Source organism: Leptodactylus fuscus, chromosome 10 (genome assembly GCF_031893055.1).
Source record: "Leptodactylus fuscus isolate aLepFus1 chromosome 10, aLepFus1.hap2, whole genome shotgun sequence".
Classification (NCBI taxonomy): domain Eukaryota; kingdom Metazoa; phylum Chordata; class Amphibia; order Anura; family Leptodactylidae; genus Leptodactylus; species Leptodactylus fuscus.
Window position 1 is genome coordinate 26,228,409 of NC_134274.1, and position 23,129 is coordinate 26,251,537.

Sequence of the window (23,129 nt, forward strand, 5' to 3'; positions counted from 1 at the left end):
GTGCTGTATGGCATTGAACTTACTATAATAATGAATATGGAACCCGCTCTCTTCCCGTCTTTGTAGGCTGCAAAGGAGCAGTGCCTTGAAATCCTCCCTGACCACGACCCTATACGAGACCAGAACTGGTACCTGAATAAGAAACTCCGCCAAAGTCTCCTAGAGGATTATGGTGTGAAGAGCCACACGCTGGTCCAGTTCCTCGGTGATGCGGTCATACTGCCTGCAGGAGCCATTTATCAGGTGAACTATCTGTATAATAGATACTCCGCCCCTGCAATGAACTAAACCACACAAGCTGTGCAAAATATCGCCTGCATTGTATATCGAGTGCAACAAATATGGCAGACGTGAACGTGACCATAACAGTATAGTCTCATGTCATAAAGTAATGGCATGCCACTAGGGTATACCATCATTTTATGATCATTAGGGGTCCGACTGACACCAAGAATGAAAGAACTGCAGCACCACTTCAGTCATATGAATGGAGCCAGGAGTGCCGCCGGGTAGTGCTTCATTCTTAGTTCCAGAGGTCATCCCCTCACCCATTCACTGGGGATAACCCTTACATTTGTGCTAGGTTTCTACGTCTCTTTGTTGTTGGTGTGCAATGTTATCTATAGCGGAGTAGGTTAGGACCCACAAGCTCTAGCCAGTTTGCATTTCCTAGTATTGGTATGTTTTCATTGCCTGCAGCATCTGCAACAGACTTCACCATAAAAGCTTATACATACAGATACATTATAGTTTTGCATGAAGTTAAAGCTACAGAGGGTTCCTATATTATGGCTCTGTGCTTCTGTGTGCCTCAGATTGTATATAGAGGCGGCATGTTCAAGCAGATGTAGGTAATACAATAGTAATCTTTCTGTAACATATCTTCTAGGGTAGAATACTGACAAACTATAGAGTCATGTGATGCTACATCCATTATAGCAGTATATATATGGTAGTTTGGTACACGTGTACATTGGTAGGAAGGTATGACATGCACCAGTATTAGTCTGTTCCCCTGCTGGCATGAGATGTGCCAAAATTATTAAGGAGGGACTGCTGTAGATTTCAGCTATAACTTGGCACCCCTATCTCACTACCTATTGTTCTAAACTGGGGAGACCAGGCAATTTTTGCGCAAAATGGAACCAAACACCAAAAATGTACTAACTGTAGGCGAGTAATGTGATGTGGGTGGGTGAATGGTCACACATAGAAGGTGACACTTACACTGTTATTTTGCTCTTTGATCCGCGACAGGTGCAAAACTTTCACAGCTGCATCCAAGTGACTCAAGACTTTGTGTCCCCAGAACATCTTGTTCACTCATTTCATTTAACTCAAGAGCTGAGGCTTTCTAAAGAAGAAATCAATTTTGATGATAAATTGCAGGTAAGAAGCGTACGGACACCGCGCTCTGCAGTCCTCAATGAAATTGGCAAGAGAGCGCCGTCATTTTCTAACGATTATTCTCCAACAAATATGAACGCCTAGCAAAAATGAGGTCAGAATTTTAGCATGCGCACGAGTATGATTCATGGCGACTGTGTCCATGTTCAGTTTTAGCTCTGTGCTAAAATGAAGGTCACAAAAAAAATACAAAAGAAGAAAGTACAGACTAAAGTCGTGTGAAAAACTAATAGCATCTTGTATGTACAGCGTAACAGTGTAGCAGCAATAGGCAGAGTGTACTGATCTAGTCCAGACCCTGACAGTGGTCAGATATATACTGTATATATGGCATCCAGGTAGATGTGTCCTCTGTATATAGATCTCCTCTCAAGAATAAAGTACAGACACATCCTTAAGCTTTTCTACACCAAAACTATACAATCTTTAAAGTAAAGCTAAACCTTAAAGGGGTTTCCGCATCTTCCTGTCTAAGCAGGTTTACCTGCTGTCTCTTCTTCTCACTTATGGATTCCGGCACAGTCTGTTTTTCTCTAGCCCTCACTGTTCCTGAGCAATCAATGCTGTCAGTTTTTGGTGGCTGATAGCAGATCCCAGGAGGACGGTGACTTGCAGGAGCAGGTAAGGGGGTGTGAATCATAGCTCTTACACGGTCAACCGCTGATGGCATCTCATAATCACACCCCCTTGCCTGCTCCTGCCTGACACCACCATCTGACCGTGCAGGGCCTAAATAGCATATCAGGCACCAAAACTAACAGCATTGGGGGCTAGAATCGGTGGAGCAGCGCCTATTAAAAGATGCAAAGAAGTAAAGGTGGTGAAAAGGCCTCTTTAACTTCTTACTTCCCCCAGAGTCTATTTGGATTGTACTTTGGATTTCCAGGCTGGGTCTGACCCTGGGTCACATGACTGGAAGCAGCACCCAAGTTGGTCTGCCCCCTCTTGTGTGTTCACATCATCTAGTTGTCCAGCCCACCTAGTACAGGTAGATACCAGTGCACATGGGAGAAGAGGCAAATCAATTCATCCTTCAGATCGTGTGAGCCCAGAAACCTGTAGTATAGCACATCTAGAATGTGAGGGAAGTAAATATATGAAGTCTCTGGATAACCCTTTAAGGCTGAGGCCCCATGTAGCGGAAGTGCAGCTTTTTTTTGTTCCAGATTTTGCTGCGGTTTTTGAGCCAAAGCCAGGAGTGGATTGAGCAGAAGGTAGACTTATAAGAACTTGCTATATATTTCCCATTCCTTTTGCAGCCATTCTTGGCTTTGGCTCAAAAAACACAACAAAATCTGCAACAGAAAAAGCTGCATTTCCGCAATGTGGGGCCTAAGACTATGAGACTATAACATGTATGGATAATCTTGGATATACTTACATGATTTTCCCTTTTCGGATTCTCATCAGGTGAAAAACATCTTGTACCATTCAGTCAAGGAAATGGTAAGATCACTAAAGATTCATGAAGAGGAAATGGAAGACATGGATGAATCCTAGTTTTTGTTTCAACTGGAGTTGAAGAGATTCTTGTGCTGGGAGAGAAAACAAAAGCTAAAGGACACTGAGCGAGCTGCTGTTCTATCATCATCAGTGCCAAGAAACTCTTCTCCAAGTATTTGCTTGTTACTGACACCACACCAGTATAACACGATCACAGCCAATGTGATCAGCCTCCCCCCGCAGAGCCGGATGGTCATTACAGCCTCCCCCGACGCTGCAGGAACTAGCACGAATAGGAGCCATCAGACCGTGCTACAATGTAACATAATGTATATTAAAAGTTTGTGAAAAAGAAAAAAAATGTCAGATTTAAATGTATTTATTTTTTTGAAAAAAAGAAAAGAAAACAAAAAGTTCTATGCTATATTGTTGATCAAATGTAAATGTGACTTGTATAGTTTGCTAAAAATAATTTGGATATTTTTCACTACATTGACACAATAACTGTGAGGGTAAAACAGAAAATCACCAGCTATTGCCTGCATTTGGAAGCATTCATATAACATAATCTGAAAGATTACTGCCAAATAACTGTAAACTTTGTATATTATAAAATATAACACGGTATTAAAAAGAAGACACTTCAATGGTTTATTGAAGCCTACTCAATGTAATATTAGACATTTAAAGAAGATGTAATTTATTTCAAACAAGTTGTCTCATTTTGGTAAAATTTATGTGACATTTTGAAGCTAAATATTAAAACTTAATATGCTATGTAAATATATACATATATACATTCAATGATGTATTTTTTTAAAACATTGGCTTGCTTTAATTTGTTAAAAGTGCAAGTGTTCCACATGCTTTGTACATTGAAGTTCAAAGGGGTTTTACATTTTCCATTAAAAAGAATTTCTCAAATGTTGACTTGTAGCACGTGTGTACTGTGCGGCTGTCCTGTTTGATAAGAGGTAGAAGACTAGGCAGATAACAGGGCGCAACATGGTGACATGAAATCCAGGGGGCAGTGCTATTCAGTTTGGAACATGCGGGAAATCTGCAAGAGTCCTTGCAAAAATTCCAACGGACAAAGACACCTTATGGTCTTCTGTACCCCCCTCCAAATTAGTCATATTGTGCTTGTGATTTTAAGTCACATTCAGAAATCTGCACTAACCAGCAGAGATTCATATGTGACAGAGAGAGACATCACAGGAAATGATATACTATAATAGGGGAGTACAATTGTCTTACCCTCCTCCTTCAGCACATGGACCAGCACACTTTGAGATATAAGAGCTACAAAAAAAAAAAAAAAAAAGTCAGCTACAATGCAACTATATAAACACACGTTTGTGATCCATACAGAGACCTTTCTTACCAGTTATACTTTACAATTAAGATGCCATCAGCATAAAGCCGTATTCACAAATGCAGACTATAGTGGTTTTACTTCAGTACGGAGCGCAGTTCTTCTGTTGTACATTCTGGTACAAGTCCTTCTGGCCTGGAAAGCAGCAGATCAACATTGCAAGCTGTTATCTATGATCTAAAAGTACACGCAGAACACTGGAGTCTTATGGTGTTCCTATTGTTTAGTACAGAGCACCTCTCGCTCCTCATATCCTTATTGCAGTGTCTATTCAGGTCAGTAGGATCCATATAAAGCGGTGACAGATGAGCCCCCTAGTGGTGGCAACAGCCAACTTAGATGTGAAAACTAATCTCTGTATGTTAGAGTTTTCTGGAAAAATACAACACCTTTTATCCGGATACAGCCCTTGTGCTCTGATCGTGTGTGTTGAAAACCTGCAATATAAATTTGTTTTTAATCTGAAAATATTGAGTCATGAGACTGGGGGAAAACTAGAATATGGTTCCAAATATCAACCCAAAAGAAGAAAAAACAAAAAACAATGTCATACAGAAATCAAAAGCTTGTATACCGCATGAAAGGCCAGAAAGATCTTTATGGAATTCTCTGCTCCTAAGACATTTACCATTTACACTAGGGATGTCCGGTCTCAGCCTGCAAAGAAAATTTGACAAGCTGCACAGAGGATCTTAAATGTCAGGAAAAAGTGAACTGATAAACAGTTAAAGATAACTGATAGAATGGTCAGCACCGCACCGAGCAGGGTTCTGAATTGAGTGGTGGTCTGGATGACTCCTGCACTGCTCTATTCAATATAATGAGATCATTGGTAATAGCCAAGCCCTGAATTTACACTCCCATTGAAATGAATGGAACCAATCACTGCTCGATTCAGGAGAATGGGGGAATGTTATCCCCCATACTGATCAGTGCGGGGCCTCAGAGGTACATCCACGTATTACACCCCTGATCTGTTGTGTCTGGACTATATTAATAAAACTGAACATTAGGTTCTCGGTGCAAATTTTTATCAAATTACACAAGCTCACTCACTAATCAATCCATACTGACCTCATTGTAGTGGATTCCTGCATTAATGAGTGTATTACTACAAGGCATCTACTCTAATGCCACAACCACAGGGGGAGAGACTTGGTAATGGTACCCTGCTGCCAAAATGAGCCCCAGTGTTGTGTGCCACAACAACCGATACCATGAGGTCGGGCATAATACTACTGCTCCCGCATTAACACTGGCCGATCCAGACATTGCTAGGAGTGTTCATTTCTGATCATTGACCACTAGTTTGCTGAATTTACTGTACATGCAGTAGATCATCACTAGTGTGTGGGGACAAAGCAATCCTTCATCCTCCGTCTTGTAAGCCCCGCTGCAAACCCCTCCCTACAGTGTAGTCTTGATAGTAACAGTTATAGGTGCTTTATCTCAGAGACTTAAAGGGATACAACTATAATACCCACAATTGCAGTTGTCAATAATATGGTGAGAAGTGCCTCTATGTAAACAATGCTGAGAGCTGTGGGGTCCTAACAATGTAAGAGATCAGTGCAGGTCCAACAGCTAATAATCAGCCGATTGAAGGAACCCGTGGTGGTTTGGTGACCACTTTGCTATTTACATTGCACATTATCTGTTTTATAGTGACCGTGCAATGCCAGTACATGGCTGCTATAAAACAGATGGTATATGATGTACACTCACAGTACACAGTATTATATGCTCCACAGAGCCCCCAACACCCAGGGTATAATAAGTGGAGGCCCAGGGGCGCTGAGAGAATATAAACACTAATCCTCACCTTGCCTCAGCTTTAATGGGCATCCTCGCTCTGTCTCTCTCCACCATCCTCTTCAGGCCTCTCTGCCCTGTGACTGATGTCACACACCCCAGGGGTCACTGTTGGGGCCTATGATTGGGCCTCAGCAGACACTTGGAGCTCCCCAGGGAGCGTCACATCAGACGTCTCTTCAGGCCGGAAGAGCCCCAGAGAGGACATTGGGAAGTGTTAGTAGCTCAGGAAGGAAGAGTATACATATTTGTCATTTTTACTCACCTGCCCTGGGCAGGCTTCTGTTGGAAAGGGGCCTGGTGGCATGTACAGACCTCACATAACACTGGGCCCCTTTCTAGTAACAGTGCTGTTAGCAGAGATAAATGCAGACTGCCTTACACATGATCTTTTCTACAAATAAAGGGAATATGTCACCTAGATTTGGGACCCTGAACCAGCAATCATTTTCAGGGGTGTACCTCTAATGAGGTGACGTGGGGCGGCACTGTCCATGCCTGTTTGGAGGGCGGCATTTTTACTATTTATTTAACCTAAACCAGCCCAAAACAAAAACCCAAAGCTGAGCGGACCTGTCCTGGGCTGGTTTAGGGGATGTCTGCTTCTCAGTGCAGGCGTTGATGCTATGACGTCATGACGCACACGTCCTATGCGCGGGTCAAGAAGAGGAGGCGGTGGCGGCTCCATCAAGGGTTCGCAGGTAGGTGAGTATAACTTTTTTTTTTTTTTTTTTTTTTTTTTGGGGGGGGGGGTTGGTTTTTCAATAGGCTGTTACCTGCTGGAGTATCCCCATCAGGTAATGGGCCCTATTTACTTTCCTATCCTCACTCCTGCTTATGGCCACCTCCGTTCCCCCTTCTGCTATAGGATGCAGAAGGGAGAAGCAGAAATTGCTGTGACCAGGAGTGAGGATCAGTAAGTGAGGCCACGAACCCTGACAAATAATACTATTATTATACTCCGGGGTCTTCAGAAACTGGAGAATAATTATCGGAGACCCAGGAGAGAAGATAAACATAAAAAACAATGTTACTCACCTCTCCTGCAATACAGTGTTACTCCCAGCAGGATTCGGGCCTCTATGCTGATGTCAAAATAGATGAACTAATACAGGGTAGGTGCACCGACCCAAAACGGAAAAATAAATACACAAGAGTGCACTAAAACGTAACTTTTAACGTTCACAACTAAAAGTAGTACAAGTGGAACTAAGGATAATACCACTAAGATAATGAGGGGGGGGGGGGGATCAAAAATGAGACGAGTATTCACAGTAGTGGAGTAATGTGTGGTGTATGCCTCACAGTAATGACTCTGGTGCAAGTTTATATATATAAACCCTGCCTAACATCCAGCCTCTAATAGAATATACAGTATGTCTAGCAAACTGGACTGAAAATGGGGAAAGGGAAAAACACTGATGGATATTTTAGTAGTTCTAGCACCCTTTGGGTCACAGTGTGACTCAATTCACTTACATTATTGAAGAAGTCACAGAGCAATATGTCACTTTATGGTCACACAACAGGAGTTGTGGCCAGAGTTGCTGTATATCCTTCACCTAATGTTCCGCACTACTCCTCCCCCAATCTCTAGGATGGAACTGAGATCAGCACAGACTTTTGGAACATGAATGTAACAGACAGACTGTCACCCCCATCACATTTACATACTTTCCCATGGTGCATTGCCTTTAACTCTCCTTTGGTTAAATAGATTTCCAACAAAATGCAAAAAAGTTCAAAAGCAGCGGCACCGTTCTGTGGGTGTGAACATACACCAAATCACTGGATCTCAAACTAGATGATCTGGCATTCAGGTGGTGCTCACTGTTAAACAAATAGTCCAATATAGTGCAAAAAAATAGAAAAAAAATCAGGGCACTCACCAGCCAGTAGTAAAATTCACCAAACTTTAATAATCTTCCATAAAAATAGGTACTTGAACAGCATTTACAGACGGGGGTAGGGTAGATGGGATGTAGAAGAAATGAAGCGACGACCGTTTCGTGCTAAATGCACTTCATCAGGCTTCCCAAAATTCAGGTGTCACCAGCCGACATATATACCAGCCGTGGGGCACACCCATATCACCACAAAAATAAATACAATTTAAATACCACAAAAAGCATTTAAAACATGTTAAAACAACTTAACAATACATTACATCATTATACATTAACATTTCTTACTGATTTCTAACTTTATTTCAAACTTTAAAACTTTTTAAACTTTATTAAGCTTTTCATAACCTCTAACAGGCTAAAAGAACCTTTTGCTCTGCTACTAATAATAGGCGGACTTAAAGGAGAACCACACTTCTAACACAGACACACAAATGAACACACTACTATGTTCATTCAAAAAACCCGCCAGCATAGTCCATTGAAAACATACTGACTTGACAGCTAATCAAAAAGGGAGCTACTTATTCCCATTATAGGTATAGGCATCAAACCAACATCCATATAAATCGCGGACCAGAATGAGAACTGTATCCAACTATGAAACTCCACCCCTAACCTGTTTAAACCGATGGCCAACAGAGCTCAAAAGAGCTACTTTGACCATTATAAAACCCTAGCTAATCACAAACCAATCACCAAAGGAGCCATTTTACCTATTGTCCAAATATAGATATTATTATATAAACTTATTACGGCGAACGAGAAAAAGTCCCCACCCGTACTAGTGTGAGCCAATCACGAAGTAAGCTACAATAACAAAATACTTAGCATGAGGAATATAGTGTATACGTGCATGCGCTACCTCCTTTGCCACTGAATCGTAATTCAAAAGAATTACCGCTTAAGATCTTACTAATAAATGGCAATAGACAAATACAAAACTGGCTACATTTACAGAAATACGCTCATGTCCATACGATCATTCAATCCAAGCGGCCCCATAGCTCCTGTACGTAGTATAATTCTACCTTCTTCTTGTAGAAGTTTTTTACCTCTGTCTTCTACAAGAAGTTTGAAATAAAGTTAGAAATCAGTAAGAAATGTTAATGTATAATGATGTAATGTATTGTTAAGTTGTTTTAACATGTTTTAAATGCTTTTTGTGGTATTTAAATTGTATTTATTTTTGTGGTGATATGGGTGTGCCCCACGGCTGGTATATATGTCGGCTGGTGACACCTGAATTTTGGGAAGACTGATGAAGTGCATTTAGCATGAAACGGTCGTCGCTTCATTTCTTCTACATCCCATCTACCCTACCCCCGTCTGTAAATGCTGTTCAAGTACCTATTTTTATGGAAGATTATTAAAGTTTGGTGAATTTTACTACTGGCTGGTGAGTGCCCTGATTTTTTTTCTATTTTTTTGCATTAAATAGATTTCCCACTGAAGGCACCCATGTATGAGGTTGTTGGGCACTTGGTACCTTTTGGTTCAGAGTGGGAGCCCATTCTCTTTGGAGATGAACTTTTGTGACAGACAAATCCTGTATGTTGTTTGTTTTAAATTGGCACAGTTTTTGGGCACCTAAAAAAAGCGGAGAGCGCAGTGATAGACAACTGGGTGTCCCTGTAAACTGAGTTGGTCACTTATGAAAATGCTTGAGCATGGACTAAACAAAGTTAAGGAACTTAAGCACAAGAAGGCCGATGGAGTCTTTGGGCCTTGCTCCATGGTGCACCATAAGTAGTGAGGAGGACTTATGTGAGGCTTCTCCTCAGTAATAAGCTTAGATGAGAAATACATTCAGAACTTTAGATTTACATAAATTCCCATAATGCACTGCATGAGTGTCTCCTTAAGTTCAATGAATGTTGCTCTGAGGTTGTCCCTGTGAGGATGCTGCTTCTTACATGCAGAGAGTGTTGTACACTCTTGAGGCCCTTGTGGGCTGGTCTATGGCTGACTGCTGGTTGAGCCCTACAGTTGCTGCTCTGTGTGGTTCCTTTATTAATAAAGATATAAAAAACTAAGGTCCATGGCTGTCTACTGGTACTGGACTGGAGCAGCTTCTATGTGTGGCCCATGTTTCACTACTGGTATAGGGCTGGGGTAACTGCTGCTATGTATGGTCTATGACTTACTGCTGTTCTTTGTGGTAGCTGAGGATCAGCAGTGACACCTGCCAGTATTTATAGGCTGTGCTGTTTATCTGAATTTTATTGTAAAAAATAGTTATAAATTACAAAGCAAATAAACCATGAAAAAAGCTCGGTATTATCCAAACCTGTATGAAACTTTTTTTTAATTTTTTTATTTTGAATTCCTCAAAATTTCAGCTGCTGGAATCCTGACCTAGTGAAACCGTGGCTGTGCCAAGAGAGGACCGAATCAGCAGGCTCCGCCCACCCACTGCTTCTAAAAACAGTGCTACTCCCATCTATGGGCTGTGCCTGATATTGTAGCTGTGTTTCATTTATTACAACAATTGTGAAAATGCTTGAGATTTGTCTGAGCATGGACTAAAGCAAAGTTAAGGAACTTAAGCACAAGAAGGCTGATGGAGTCATTGGGCCTTGCTCCATGGTGCACCATAAGTAGTAAGATGACTTATGTGAGGCTCCTCCTCATTTTAGATTTGCATAAATTCCCATAATGCACTGCCTGAGTTAAGTTCACTCTCCTTAAGTTCAATGAATGTTGCTCTGAGGTTGTCCCTGTGAAGTTGCTGCTTATCACATGTAGAGAGTGTTTTGCACTCCTGTGGGCAACATGGGCTGCTCCATGACTGCCTACAAGTGGAGGCCTAGAGCTGCTGCTATGTGTGGTCTGTATCTACTTACTAGTAGAGGCCTGGAGTCACTGTTAGGTGTGGTGATTGATGCTCAACAGTAACATCTACCAGTCTTTATAGTTTTGACATTTCTCTGAATTTTATTGTAAAAAATTCTTTAGACATCAGAGTAAATAAACCAAGGAAATAAATTCAGTATTACCCACACCTGTATGTAACGTTTTTTTTATTTATTTTTAATTCATCAAAATTTCAGCTGCTGGTATTCTGACCCAGCGACCCCGCAGCCAGGCCAAAAGAGGACCGAATCAGGAGGCTCCGCCCACCCCACTGCACAGAGCAGTATTTCAGCTATTTTCTAAGATTTTGCTTCATTTGATTTATTGTTTTCACCATTCAGTAAGCTTAGGGAGAGTTCCTGCAAAGGATTCTGGGTAATTATGCAAATTCTCACATTCCTATTGGTCAATTTTTCAAGATGGCTGCCAGGTAGGCGGGACATGTCAGAAGGTAAGGTCCAGAGGCATGATCCCCTGAGATACTGGCTGGCTTGGCTGGCTATCCTTCAGTTCTCGGCTGGTAATGGTAGCACAGATCACAGATTAGCCTAAGGATTTATAGATCTTTAAGGGGATTGTTTAGGGTTAGAGAAACATGGATGCATACTTCAAAAAACAGCGTCACTCCTGTCCATGGGTGGTGCCTGGTATTGCAGCTCGGTTACATTTATTACAACAGTTATGCTTCAGATTTGTCTGAGCATGGACAAAAGCAAAGTTAAGGAACTTATGCACAAGAAGGCTGATAGTCATTGGTCCTTACGCCATGGTGCACCATAAGTAGTGAGATGACCTGGGAGGACTTATGTGAGGCTCCTCCTCAGTTTAGATTTACATAAATTCCCATAATGCACTGCTTGAGTTAAGTTCACTCTCCTTAAGCTCAATGAATGTTGCTCTGAGGTTGTCCCTGTGAGGTCGCTGTCCCCCTTTTACTTAAAGAGTGTGTTTGCACTTCTGAGGTCAGCGTGGTCCGCTCCATGTCTGCCTGCTAGTAGAGGCCTTGTGCTACTGCTAAGTGTGGTGACTGAGTCTGGGCAGAGATATCTACCAGTCTTTATAGTCTTGGCTGTGTCTCAGAATTTTATTATAAAGACCAAAGCCATGAAAAAAATGTCTGTATTATCCAAATGTATCAGAAACTTTTTTTTTTTTTTTAATTGCTCAAAATTTCAGCTGCTGGAATCCTGGCCCAGCGACCCCGCAGCCAGGCCAGGAGAGGACCGAATCAGGAGGCTCCGCCCACCCACTTCACAGACCAGTTTTTTAGCCATTTTCTAAGTTTTTCCTTCATTTAATATATTATTTTCAACGTTCATTTAGCTTAGGGAGAGTTCCTGCAAAGGATTCTGGGTAATTATGCAAATTATCACATTCCTATTGGTCAATTTTTCAAGATGGCTGCCAGGTAGGCGGGACATGCCAGAAGGTAAGGTCCAGAGCCATGATTCCCTGTGATTCTGGCTGGCTATCATTCAGTTCTCGGCTGGTAATGGTAGCACAGATCACTGATCGCCGGGAGCACTTAAAGGGACACCTTTGTCAGATCTTAGTCTGGGCATCTGTAGATCTTTAAGAAGGTTGTTTAGGGTTAGAGAAACATGGCTGCATACTTCTAAAAACAGCACCGCTCCTGTCTATGGGTTGTGCCTGGTAGTTGCAGCTCAGTTCCATTCATTACAACAGAGCTGCAATACCAGACATGACACGGAGGTCTCTGTTTCTGGAAGAAAGCAGCCATGTTTTTACAATCCCGCAAAATTTTTATTTTTCATTGTTGTTTAACTTCTCCAAGGCCGAACCTAAAAGTACCTTCATGACCAGGACTCACTTTTCCAATCTGACGTGTCACTTTATGTGGTAATAACTTTGAGATGATTTACCTACATACGTGATTTTAAGACTGTTTTCTCGTGACACATTGTACTTCGTGTTAGTGATAAATACTGATCAATATTTTTATATTTATTAAAAAAAAAGTAAATTTGATGGAATATTGGAAAAAAAAAATCGCAATTTTCAAAATGTGAAATTCTCTGCTTTTCAAACAGACAGTCCTATCACACAAATACATGAATACATATTATCTCCCATATCGCTGCTTTATATCGGCATCATCTTTTAATTGTCCTTTAATGTATTTTGGACATTATAAAACTTACAAGTGTAACTGCGATTTTCCAGATTTAGAAGAAATTTTCCCAAACAAACTTTTTAAGGAACACTTCAGTTCGGATTATAAAGAAACCCCCATATATTTTAGAAACCCCCATGAATAACCCCATTTTCAAAACTGCACCCTTCAAATAATGCAAAACAGCAATATTTAATAATAAGGGAAGTTTGTTAACCCTTTAAGCATTTCACAGAAATTAAAACAATATGGAGGTGAAATTTATCTAAAGGAAACCCCTCAAAAGACACCCCATTTTGGAAACTACTCCCCTCACAGAGCATATCAAGGAATATAATAAGCAGTTTGACCCTACAGCTGCTTCACAGATTAAATTTACAACAGCGCATTCTTATCATGAACACAATGTAATAGCGCCCCCTGTTATAATCTAGACATAATGTAAAGGGACACTACAGTATTGTAGAGATTTACTTCTGTTATAGTTATTGTCACCCAACTTTCCAAGACTCCTGAATGGCATGGGTAAATTCTAAACAGCTCACAACAGGTGTTGTCACCAAACTTGAATGGTTATATGTTATATGCTCAATAAACTAGGCACAACGTTCATTCAGGATTCTATGTAATGTGGAGTCCATCACAGCTCACCCAGCTTTCCTAGTACCCTGAACAACACATATAGCTTGCTTTACATCAATACATCCACTCACACTGAATAAGTAGACCTTCCTGCCATTCAATACTGTAGAAAGCTGAGTGAAAACCTCTGCAGGAGCTGATACTGTAAACGAATTGGTTCTTTTTCCGGTTTTCTAGTGTCCTCCAATGGTAAGTCTGCCTTTGTTATAAATGTATACATTTCCTATAACTTTATCATTCAGGACTCAAGTTCACGATTTACGCATGACTCGTGCGGAAAGCACACAGACCCCATTATAGTCTATGGGGTCCATGTGCTTTCACTGCACACTGCTTGCCAATGTGTTCGGTAGTCCGTTTGGGGGGTCCCCATGCGAACTCCCACGAACGGATTACCGACGCAGATGTGAACCAGGCCTAAGTATTCTTCGAAACAAAGGAGTAGTGATCATTTGAGATCAAATGAAATTACATGTCCATGAATTTTTTCTTAATTCTTCCACCTGGTTATCTATATTTGTTATCCCCCATTTGCCCCCAATCATATCTCCCTAGGCGGAGCCCTCCCTGCTCTAATATCGATCACCACATGCCGCACCTTGTTCTAGGTAAAATGATACATTTTCTTATTTCCTTGAGCCGTCTGCCATCCTGACAGCCTCCCCATCTCGCTGCTCCAGTAAATGACAGTGGTTAGCTGAAAGTATCAGGCCAATTGTGGAGGCTGCATCCGCTTTTGCTTGACTTTGATCCAGCCAAGCGCACGCCGCTGCTTTCATCCCACTTCAAAGTGTTACTTTGTGACCTTTCAAGGAGACTTTTACAGAGCTGCAGTACTTTCATTTCCCAGCCGGCTCTATAATCATTGTTCCTATGTACCAGGACACTCCAGCGAGTAAAGGTTTTAACCTGCACCTTACTACAGACATGCACATCCTGCAACCATCCACCTCCGCTAGACTGATCATAGAAAAGCACATTCCCCAGCTTCAGGCTTTCATTCTCCTATTATCTAAAGTTAAGCAATATCTAAAAGGGTTTAATGGGTGACAGAACAATTTTCTAACTTCTACCTTCTTGCTTAACATAGTAAAATGGGGTTCTCTGCACCTGGCGATTACTCTTCCTAAGTATAGTTCTCCCCAATAATTCCCTGACCTCCCCCCTTGATAAGGATTTAACTTCTCTCCATATTCAGGCTTTTCTATCTGTAGAGAGATGTGAATGGTCACTATGTATCACTAGTTACAAAGTATGATACAGAGACCCCTACACTGACCTAGACCACCAAGAATCTCACCATAAATCACTCATTGCAAACCTATAATCGGCTTATGCTGCCCCATGTAAGAACAACATTACAAAAGGATAAGTTTTCTCATCTTACCCACCTGAGTAGTCTGGGTGAGACGTACACCCCCTCCATTACCTGACCAGCCATCGGCTTACAGTATCTCATACACAATTGTGCCATGCTGGCCACTGTTGTCTTGTCTTCATTGCCCCCAAGCAGCAGATAGGCAGGCACCTACAAAGACTCATCTTATCATAGGGCTAAAATAGACTCAAAGTAATAATCTGTAACAAAAGAGACTCTACAGTATTAGAATAACTACAGCTCTAAAAAATAGAAAAGGTGAAAACCGCATCTCATACATTGTGCAACTGATAAACAGTATGGTACTTATCTGGTAAAACATTAGCTGTAAATTTACTTAAAAGCATCTCAGCGGCTTTGAAATAAAGGGAATCATTTTCAGACATCAAAAGAGCAGATAACTAAAAAGAGATATATGCTTTCCCATATGCAGGCGGACATATTTTCCCTTTTATGTGATGGATTACTAAAATAATCAAAGAGGTTGTAATGCCCTCTGTCACCACCAGATGTCAGCAAAAACCTAAACTGGATAAATGTGGCAAAGAATACAATGTATGAAATGTAATAGATAAAAGCCAGAATTTAAGGGACGAAAAGTAGCCATTAAAGTGGCCACATATGGGCCAAACTGGATCAGAAGCAGTAGTGGTAGAGATATTAGTGGGTAACATACAGCTATGTTCTCATATCTTGTAATGATGAACCAAATAAGCCTGTAACAGCTGCGTGGACGCTGGAATAAATGGTCCTCTACTCTCTTTGCAATACACAAGTGGTGCAGGTGCTCAATTTGGCCACTAGGGGCAGAATGAAATTTGTCACTGATCTGCTATTGACATCAGCCTGGACTCCAGCCTTGTGATCCGCTGTTATAGCCAACATCTCAAAAAGGCTGTGTATATAAAGCGAAAGTCCATTATCGTCACCTGAAAAGGTTCATTGGGAAATATAGAATTAGTCAAAATTTTGGTTCATTTGTGCCAAAAATCGTTAACATGCGTGTCTTGCACCTCATTTGTTTGGACAGTCTGACACCTGAGACTGCAGGTGAGTACTCGCCAAGCACAGCACCATATATATATATATATATATATATATATTTATTTTTTTTTTGTAGCTTGTGAGCCCCACATAGGGCTCACAATGTACATTTTTTCCCCTATCAGTATGTCTTTTTTGGAATATGGGATGGAAATCCATGCAAACACTGGGAGAACATACAAACTCCTTGCAGATGTTTTTTTTTTTTTGTCCTTGGCAGGATTCGAAGTGAGGACTCCAGAACTGCAAGGCTGCAGTGCTAACCACTGAGCCACTGTGTGGCCCCTAGCGCTGTACATTTGTAAAGTGGCTGCACTTGGCAAACTTTTGACATGCCCCCCCCCCCCCCAACCGACGCCGAAGACCTTGACTGACCCCCTCCTCCGCATTCTATTATGTCCCTTAGTAAGTCCTGCACACAGTATTATGTCCATTAGTGGCCCCTGCACACAGTATTATCCCCCATAGTGGCCCCTACACACAGTATTATAGCCCATAGTGGCCCCTGCACACAGTATTATCCCCCATAGTGGCCCCTGCACACAGTATTGTCCCCCATAGTGGCCCCTACACACAGTATTGTCCCCCATAGTGGCCCCTACACACAGTATTATAGCCCATAGTGGCCCCTGCACACAGTATTATCCCCCATAGTGGCCCCTACACACAGTATTATCCCCCATAGTGGCCCCTGCACACAGTATTATCCCCCATAGTGGCCCCTACACACAGTATTATCCCCCATAGTGGCCCCTGAACACAGTTTTATCCCCCGTAGTGGCCCCTGCACACAGTATTATCCCCCATAGTGGCCCCTGCACACAGTATTATGTCCCACTGTGGACACCCATAAACAATTATTATACTCTGGGGTCTTTTCAGACCCCAGAGTATAATAATCGGAGACCCAGGGGAATAAAAACATAAAAAAACCAGAAACAGTTGCTTACCTGTCCCCCGGTTCCTAGGCTGTCGGTCGCCGCTCTTGTCCTGCTTTAATGACGTCAGACGTCACATGACTCGGGAAGCAGGCCCGGGTCATGTGACGTCAGAGACATCAGACACGAATGACGGAGGCCTGGCAGGATCGTGGAGAGGTAAGTAACAGTATTTTTTAGGTTCCCTTACCTCTCCCGGTCCACCGATCATTATACTCGGGGGTCTGCAAAGACCCCCGAGTATAATGATAGTGTTTGTGGGGCCCGCGGTGTCAGGATCAGTAAGTAAATAGGGCCCGTAACGGCCTATTTAAACAAAAAAACAAAAAAAACAACCCTGCAGCGGTAGTGGCTGTCACCGGGCCCCCTAATGACCCGGGCCCTGTGGCAGCCACCTCCGCTGCCTCTACAATATTTACGCCACTGGACTGAGCTGCAATCAGGCCATGTGACCAATAAGCATGATATCACATGACCTAGCTTCAAACAGCTGATTCACTGGGGACCCCACAGATCTTAAAGTGATGACCTAAGTCCTGCAAATCCCTGGTAAAAACTGGTGTAAAAAGCACTGAGGTCATGTGCACGTAGCCTGCCTGCAAAAACAGATCCGTATTCTGCAAAAGAGCATGTCTATATTATATCCGTATGTCATTCATAATCATAGGTGTACAAAAAGACTTATATGGGCAAGTCTGTGCTACTATATGGGCAGGAATGGGACCTGCTCCATACTTACAGCTGGATTCTACAGCCCACACATTGACTTGTAAAAACTACAGAAGTATATAGGGCCATAGAAAGGATTAGGTCTGTATACTAGCCTTCATTACAGATCTGTAACTGTAGATAATGCATACCTCCCAAACGACTCAGATTCAGTGGGACAATCCCAGATTCCGGGTCCTGTCCTGCCTTCCCGGTTTCAAGTCATCTGCGCCCATGTGCTCTGGCCCAGGAAGCTTCCAGAATACTCTGTGACTGAGACTGCAGACGGAGCAGCAGGGGAGTGAGGAGAGGTGAACACAGTGTTTTTCATGTTAAACTTCGGGGGCAGATGAAGGGGGATGGGAACATTAAACTGGTGGCAGATGAAGGGGGAAATTAAACTGGGGAGACAAGGAGGCGGGGACATTAATCTTGGCGGGAGACTGAGAGGGACATTAAACTGGGGACAACTGGAGGAGGACATTAAGCCATGGGAGTAGCTGGAGGGGACATGACCACCTCTAGTTGCCCCCAGTTTAATGTCCCCCTCTAGTTTAGTTTAAACTGGGTCACCAGGAGGAGAACTTCATACGTTGGGGCTATTAGAGAGGAACATTATAATGTAGGAGCATATAACGTAGGAGCATTATACTGTGTGGCGGCACAAAGAAAATTGGTTAAGAATAGAGATGAGCGAACAGTGTTCTATCAAACACATGTTCGATCGGATATCAGGGTGTTCGCCATGTTCGAATCGAATTGAACACCGCGTGGTAAAGTGCGCCAAAATTCGATTCCCCTCCCACCTTCCCTGGCGCCTTTTTTGCACCAATAACAGCGCAGGGGAGGTGGGACAGGAACTACGACACCGGGGGCATTGAAAAAAATTGGAAAAAGTCATTGGCTGCCGAAATCAGGTGACCTCCATTTTAGACGAATAGTGGATTTCAAATCCGGGTCATATGAGAATGTGAACTTTGTGACTAAGAGACAGGGATAGCTGTACAGGCAGGGATAGCTAGGGATAACCTTTATTTAGGGGGGAATGTTATTAAAAATAACTTTTTGGGGCTCTATCGGGTGTGTAATTGTGATTTTTGTGAGATAAACTTTTTCCCATAGGGATGCATTGGCCAGCGCTGATTGGCCGAATTCCGTACTCTGGCCAATCAGCGCTGGCCAATGCATTCTATTAGCTTGATGAAGCAGAGTGTGCACAAGGGTTCAAGCGCACCCTCGGCTCTGATGTAGCAGAGCCGAGGCTGCACAAGGGTTCAAGCGCACCCTCGGCTCTGATGTAGGAGAGCCGAGGGTGCACTTGAACCCTTGTGCACCCTCGGCTCTGCTACATCAGAGCCGAGGGTGCGCTTGAACCCTTGTGCACACTCTGCTTCATCAAGCTAATAGAATGCATTGGCCAGCGCTGATTGGCCAATGTATTCTATTAGCCTGATGAAGTAGAGCTGAATGTGTGTGCTAAGCACACTCATTCAGCACTGCTTCATCACGCCAATACAATGCATTAGCCAGTGCTGATTGGCCAGAGTACGGAACTCGACCAATCAGCGCTGGCTCTGCTGGAGGAGGCGGAGTCTAAGATCGCTCCACACCAGTCTCCATTCAGGTCCGACCTTAGACTCCGCCTCCTCCGGCAGAGCCAGCGCTGATTGGCCGAAGGCTGGCCAATGCATTCCTATGCGAATGCAGAGACTTAGCAGTGCTGAGTCAGTTTTGCTCAACTACACATCTGATGCACACTCGGCACTGCTACATCAGATGTAGCAATCTGATGTAGCAGAGCCGAGGGTGCACTAGAACCCCTGTGCAAACTCAGTTCACGCTAATAGAATGCATTGGCCAGCGCTGATTGGCCAATGCATTCTATTAGCCCGATGAAGTAGAGCTGAATGTGTGTGCTAAGCACACACATTCAGCACTGCTTCATCACGCCAATACAATGCATTAGCCAGTGCTGATTGGCCAGAGTACGGAATTCGGCCAATCAGCGCTGGCCAATGCATTCTATTAGCCCGATGAAGTAGAGCTGAATGTGTGTGCTAAGCACACACATTCAGCACTGCTTCATCACGCCAATACAATGCATTAGCCAGTGCTGATTGGCCAGAGTACGGAATTCGGCCAATCAGCGCTGGCTCTGCTGGAGGAGGCGGAGTCTAAGGTCGGACCTGAATGGAGACTGGTGTGGAGCGATCTTAGACTCCGCCTCCTCCAGCAGAGCCAGCGCTGATTGGTCGAGTTCCGTACTCTGGCCAATCAGCACTGGCCAATGCATTTCTATGGGGAAAAGTTAGCTTGCGAAAATCGCAAACTGACAGGGATTTCCATGAAATAAAGTGACTTTTATGCCCCCAGACATGCTTCCCCTGCTGTCCCAGTGTCATTCCAGGGTGTTGGTATCATTTCCTGGGGTGTCATAGTGGACTTGGTGACCCTCCAGACACGAATTTGGGTTTCCCCCTTAACGAGTTTATGTTCCCCATAGACTATAATGGGGTTCGAAACCCATTCGAACACTCGAACAGTGAGCGGCTGTTCGAATCGAATTTCGAACCTCGAACATTTTAGTGTTCGCTCATCTCTAGTTAAGAATAGGCGGAGTCAATGTAGAAGTGGGTGGAGCTAAATTTGCCACACATTTTGTCCCTCTTTCTGTTCTTTCAAAGTTGGGAGCTATGGATAATGCACAGAAAACAACTACTGCCATGTACATAGGGCCGTCAATGATTCATCGGTGTCACATGCACTACAACTATCAGCACACCTCTAAAGAATTGCAGTGCACGAGTTGCAGCTGGCATAGACATCAGGTATAATATTTACCACAGCGGTCTGGGGTATGCCAGTGACTGGCATACAAGGTTTAGTAAATGGGCCTCTACGTGATTAAGACACTTTTTATGCCTCACAAGGAGATGCGGCTTAGAATTTGTGGTGAGAAATATTTGCGCACTCTAAGGGGGCGTTCACATTTGCACCTATATCCGCCCTGTGTTATTTTGCTGGGTTTCTGCCCTTAGCCCTGGAGAAACTGGAAAGGGACGACTTCCTGGCAGTCAACTTTAAAACCCATTCATTTGAACGGATTTTAAAAGTAAGCCGCCGGTGTCCGCTTGTGGCCTCTCTGCGGGGAAACTGTTTTTATTCTTTGTCCGGAAACAATAATTGGGGTAAAGTTAAGAGTAATATGTCTAGTAAGAAGAGCCACATGTATGTTACGGTTTGTGTGACTGAGATTAGACTAGCTTAGATATTACATGATATATGGACAAGAGGCCATCATTAAATACCCCAATATAATGTCCCATGTGGTTTGGCTGTAATTTTACACCATAGAACAGTCTACAATGACTCCCTATCATTCACAGCTCCTTACTAATAACGTCGTGATACATAACAGCACATTTTCCGATTCCCCGGTTAATCTACCAGATCAATAGGATGCTAAAATCAGCAATAAGCCTGAATATTTCCCATATATATAGCGAGACTGACTGATACTGTGCAGGTAGAGTAGATGTATTAACCCTTAGCTATACATTTTGCTATAGTTAGAGATGAGCGAGTACTGTTCGGATCAGCTGATCCGAACAGCACGCTCCATAGAAATGAATGGATGCACCTGGTACTTCCGCTTTGACGGCGGCCGGACGCTTAACCCCCCGCGTGCCAGCTATGTCCATTCATTTCTATGCGAGCGTGCTGTTGGGATCGGCTGATCCGAACAGTACTCGCTCATCTCTAGCTATAGTCTCCAGCATTACCTGTCATTATCAGTTTGCATTTGTCCCCCATCGAAGGAACCCAAGCCTGAGACGGAGCGACGTCTAGTCCACAAATGTCACTTGGCAGACAGACCAGCTGACATGCGACCTCCTAGTAATGCCCGGTCACTGAGGCTCTGCCCATGATAGACTTGCCAGACTAAATGCTCATTCTCCAGCACTGGACCAAGAGTTACTATAATATCATGTGATGGAAAATAGTTCTACAATTAGAAATGGGAAACCATGGAGCGGCCACTACACTACATGACATTTATAGGAGAGCAGATCAACAGCAAACCAGACCACCCTGCTCTGTCTAGGACACTGCCCAAAATATGTAGTGGAAAGATGGAACTGTAACTAGGTTTACTGGACCCCTGGATATGTGCACGACATAAATGGGTCTCTCACTCTGCACTGCCACATATGGCCGAAAGTAGGGTATGGGAAAAAGTGCTACGTGCAGATGAACTTGACGTGACCATTTATTAGGACCATGGTCATTATGTGCATGGGCAGTTATTTGTATTGGTGGCAAGTAATACAACCCCTGACAACCATTATGGACTCCCCACACTCCAGGACCACCATCTAGGTGTATGGCATAGTTACAGTACAGTACATTTGTGTATAGTATCCTAAAAGCACAGGTCAAAGTAACACATACCTGATCCTCTGTTCGTCCGGCTGACCACGTTGAAAGGACGTTCACGATTTTTATTTTTTTTAACACATTTCCTTGAAGACAGAATGTTCAGCTACTACATTGCTTTGTGTCATGTCTGCGATTTATGTATTTGTTATGAAGACAGTAGAAGAGCCGGCTGAACATCCTCTCGTAGTCAGGATTTTTGCCAGGGGATAAACTACATTTCCAATGGATAAGGTTAGGCCACAAACAGCAAAAGCAATGATTGTGGCCTTACAAGTACATTTAGCGGAGTCTTCCACTGCAAAATTGTCATAGCAAAAAACCCACCTTCAACATATCTGCATATATCTCTGCAGTTCCCCTTGCATTGCATAGGTTGCAATCCACAGGTAAATTTTGCAGAAATAATTGACAGGCTGAGTTTTTTTTTTTTTAAAGGTAGCACATGGATTGTTCAGGAGAGCAGGGGACAAAAGTCGCTGTAATTCATCTCTCCTATTTGAATAAATAGCAGCCCGACCACCACTCGATTCAGAATAGGGGATGAAATTCCCTGCTCTCATTATCAGTAAGTTACCCCTTGCCTTGTGGATAGGGCATAACTTGCTTTCTGGGGGGAAAAAAAACAAAAAAACAAAACCCCAAACCGTTAAATCTTGCCCGATTTCTACTTACACCCTTGGCTGAGCAGTGCATGTTTATTAAACTGGAAGAAAGGAACTACCACTCATTTGGCAGCTGCTTATCTCCCAGAGAACCAAGGATAATGTAGGTGAAATGCAGATCTCCAGTGTTACCTCTGCCTTCTGGGGAGTCAATACAATGGTTGACTAGGTCTGCTGAAATTGGTGGCTTCAGACCATCTGTATCTAGTGTGTATGACCAGCTTAACAATAACCCTCCGTAATTTAATTAATTCTATACTGTATTTACAAATGGTCTTTTAGGGCCTGTTTACATGTTCAGGTTTTCTAATCCAGTTTTCAAACTCAAAACCAGGTGTGGATCATAAATTGAGTCAAAGTACAGAGGGCAAATGGTACTTCTCTTT

General features: G+C 43.0%; 1 protein-coding gene across 5 annotated transcripts in view; it reads left to right on the top strand.

Moving 5' to 3' along the window:
* Nucleotides 1–3,735, top strand: part of JMJD1C (jumonji domain containing 1C) — a 167,785-nt gene extending 164,050 nt beyond the window's left edge. For all 5 annotated transcript variants that reach the window (XM_075257472.1, XM_075257475.1, XM_075257473.1 and 2 more), the window contains 3 exons: nt 67–243; nt 1,258–1,389; nt 2,818–3,735. In XM_075257472.1, coding sequence (XP_075113573.1) covers nt 67–243; nt 1,258–1,389; nt 2,818–2,907 — 399 coding nt within the window. In that variant the 3' untranslated portion in view covers nt 2,908–3,735. The remainder of the gene's footprint in view (nt 1–66; nt 244–1,257; nt 1,390–2,817) is intronic.
* The last annotated feature ends 19,394 nt before the right edge of the window (nt 3,736–23,129 follow it).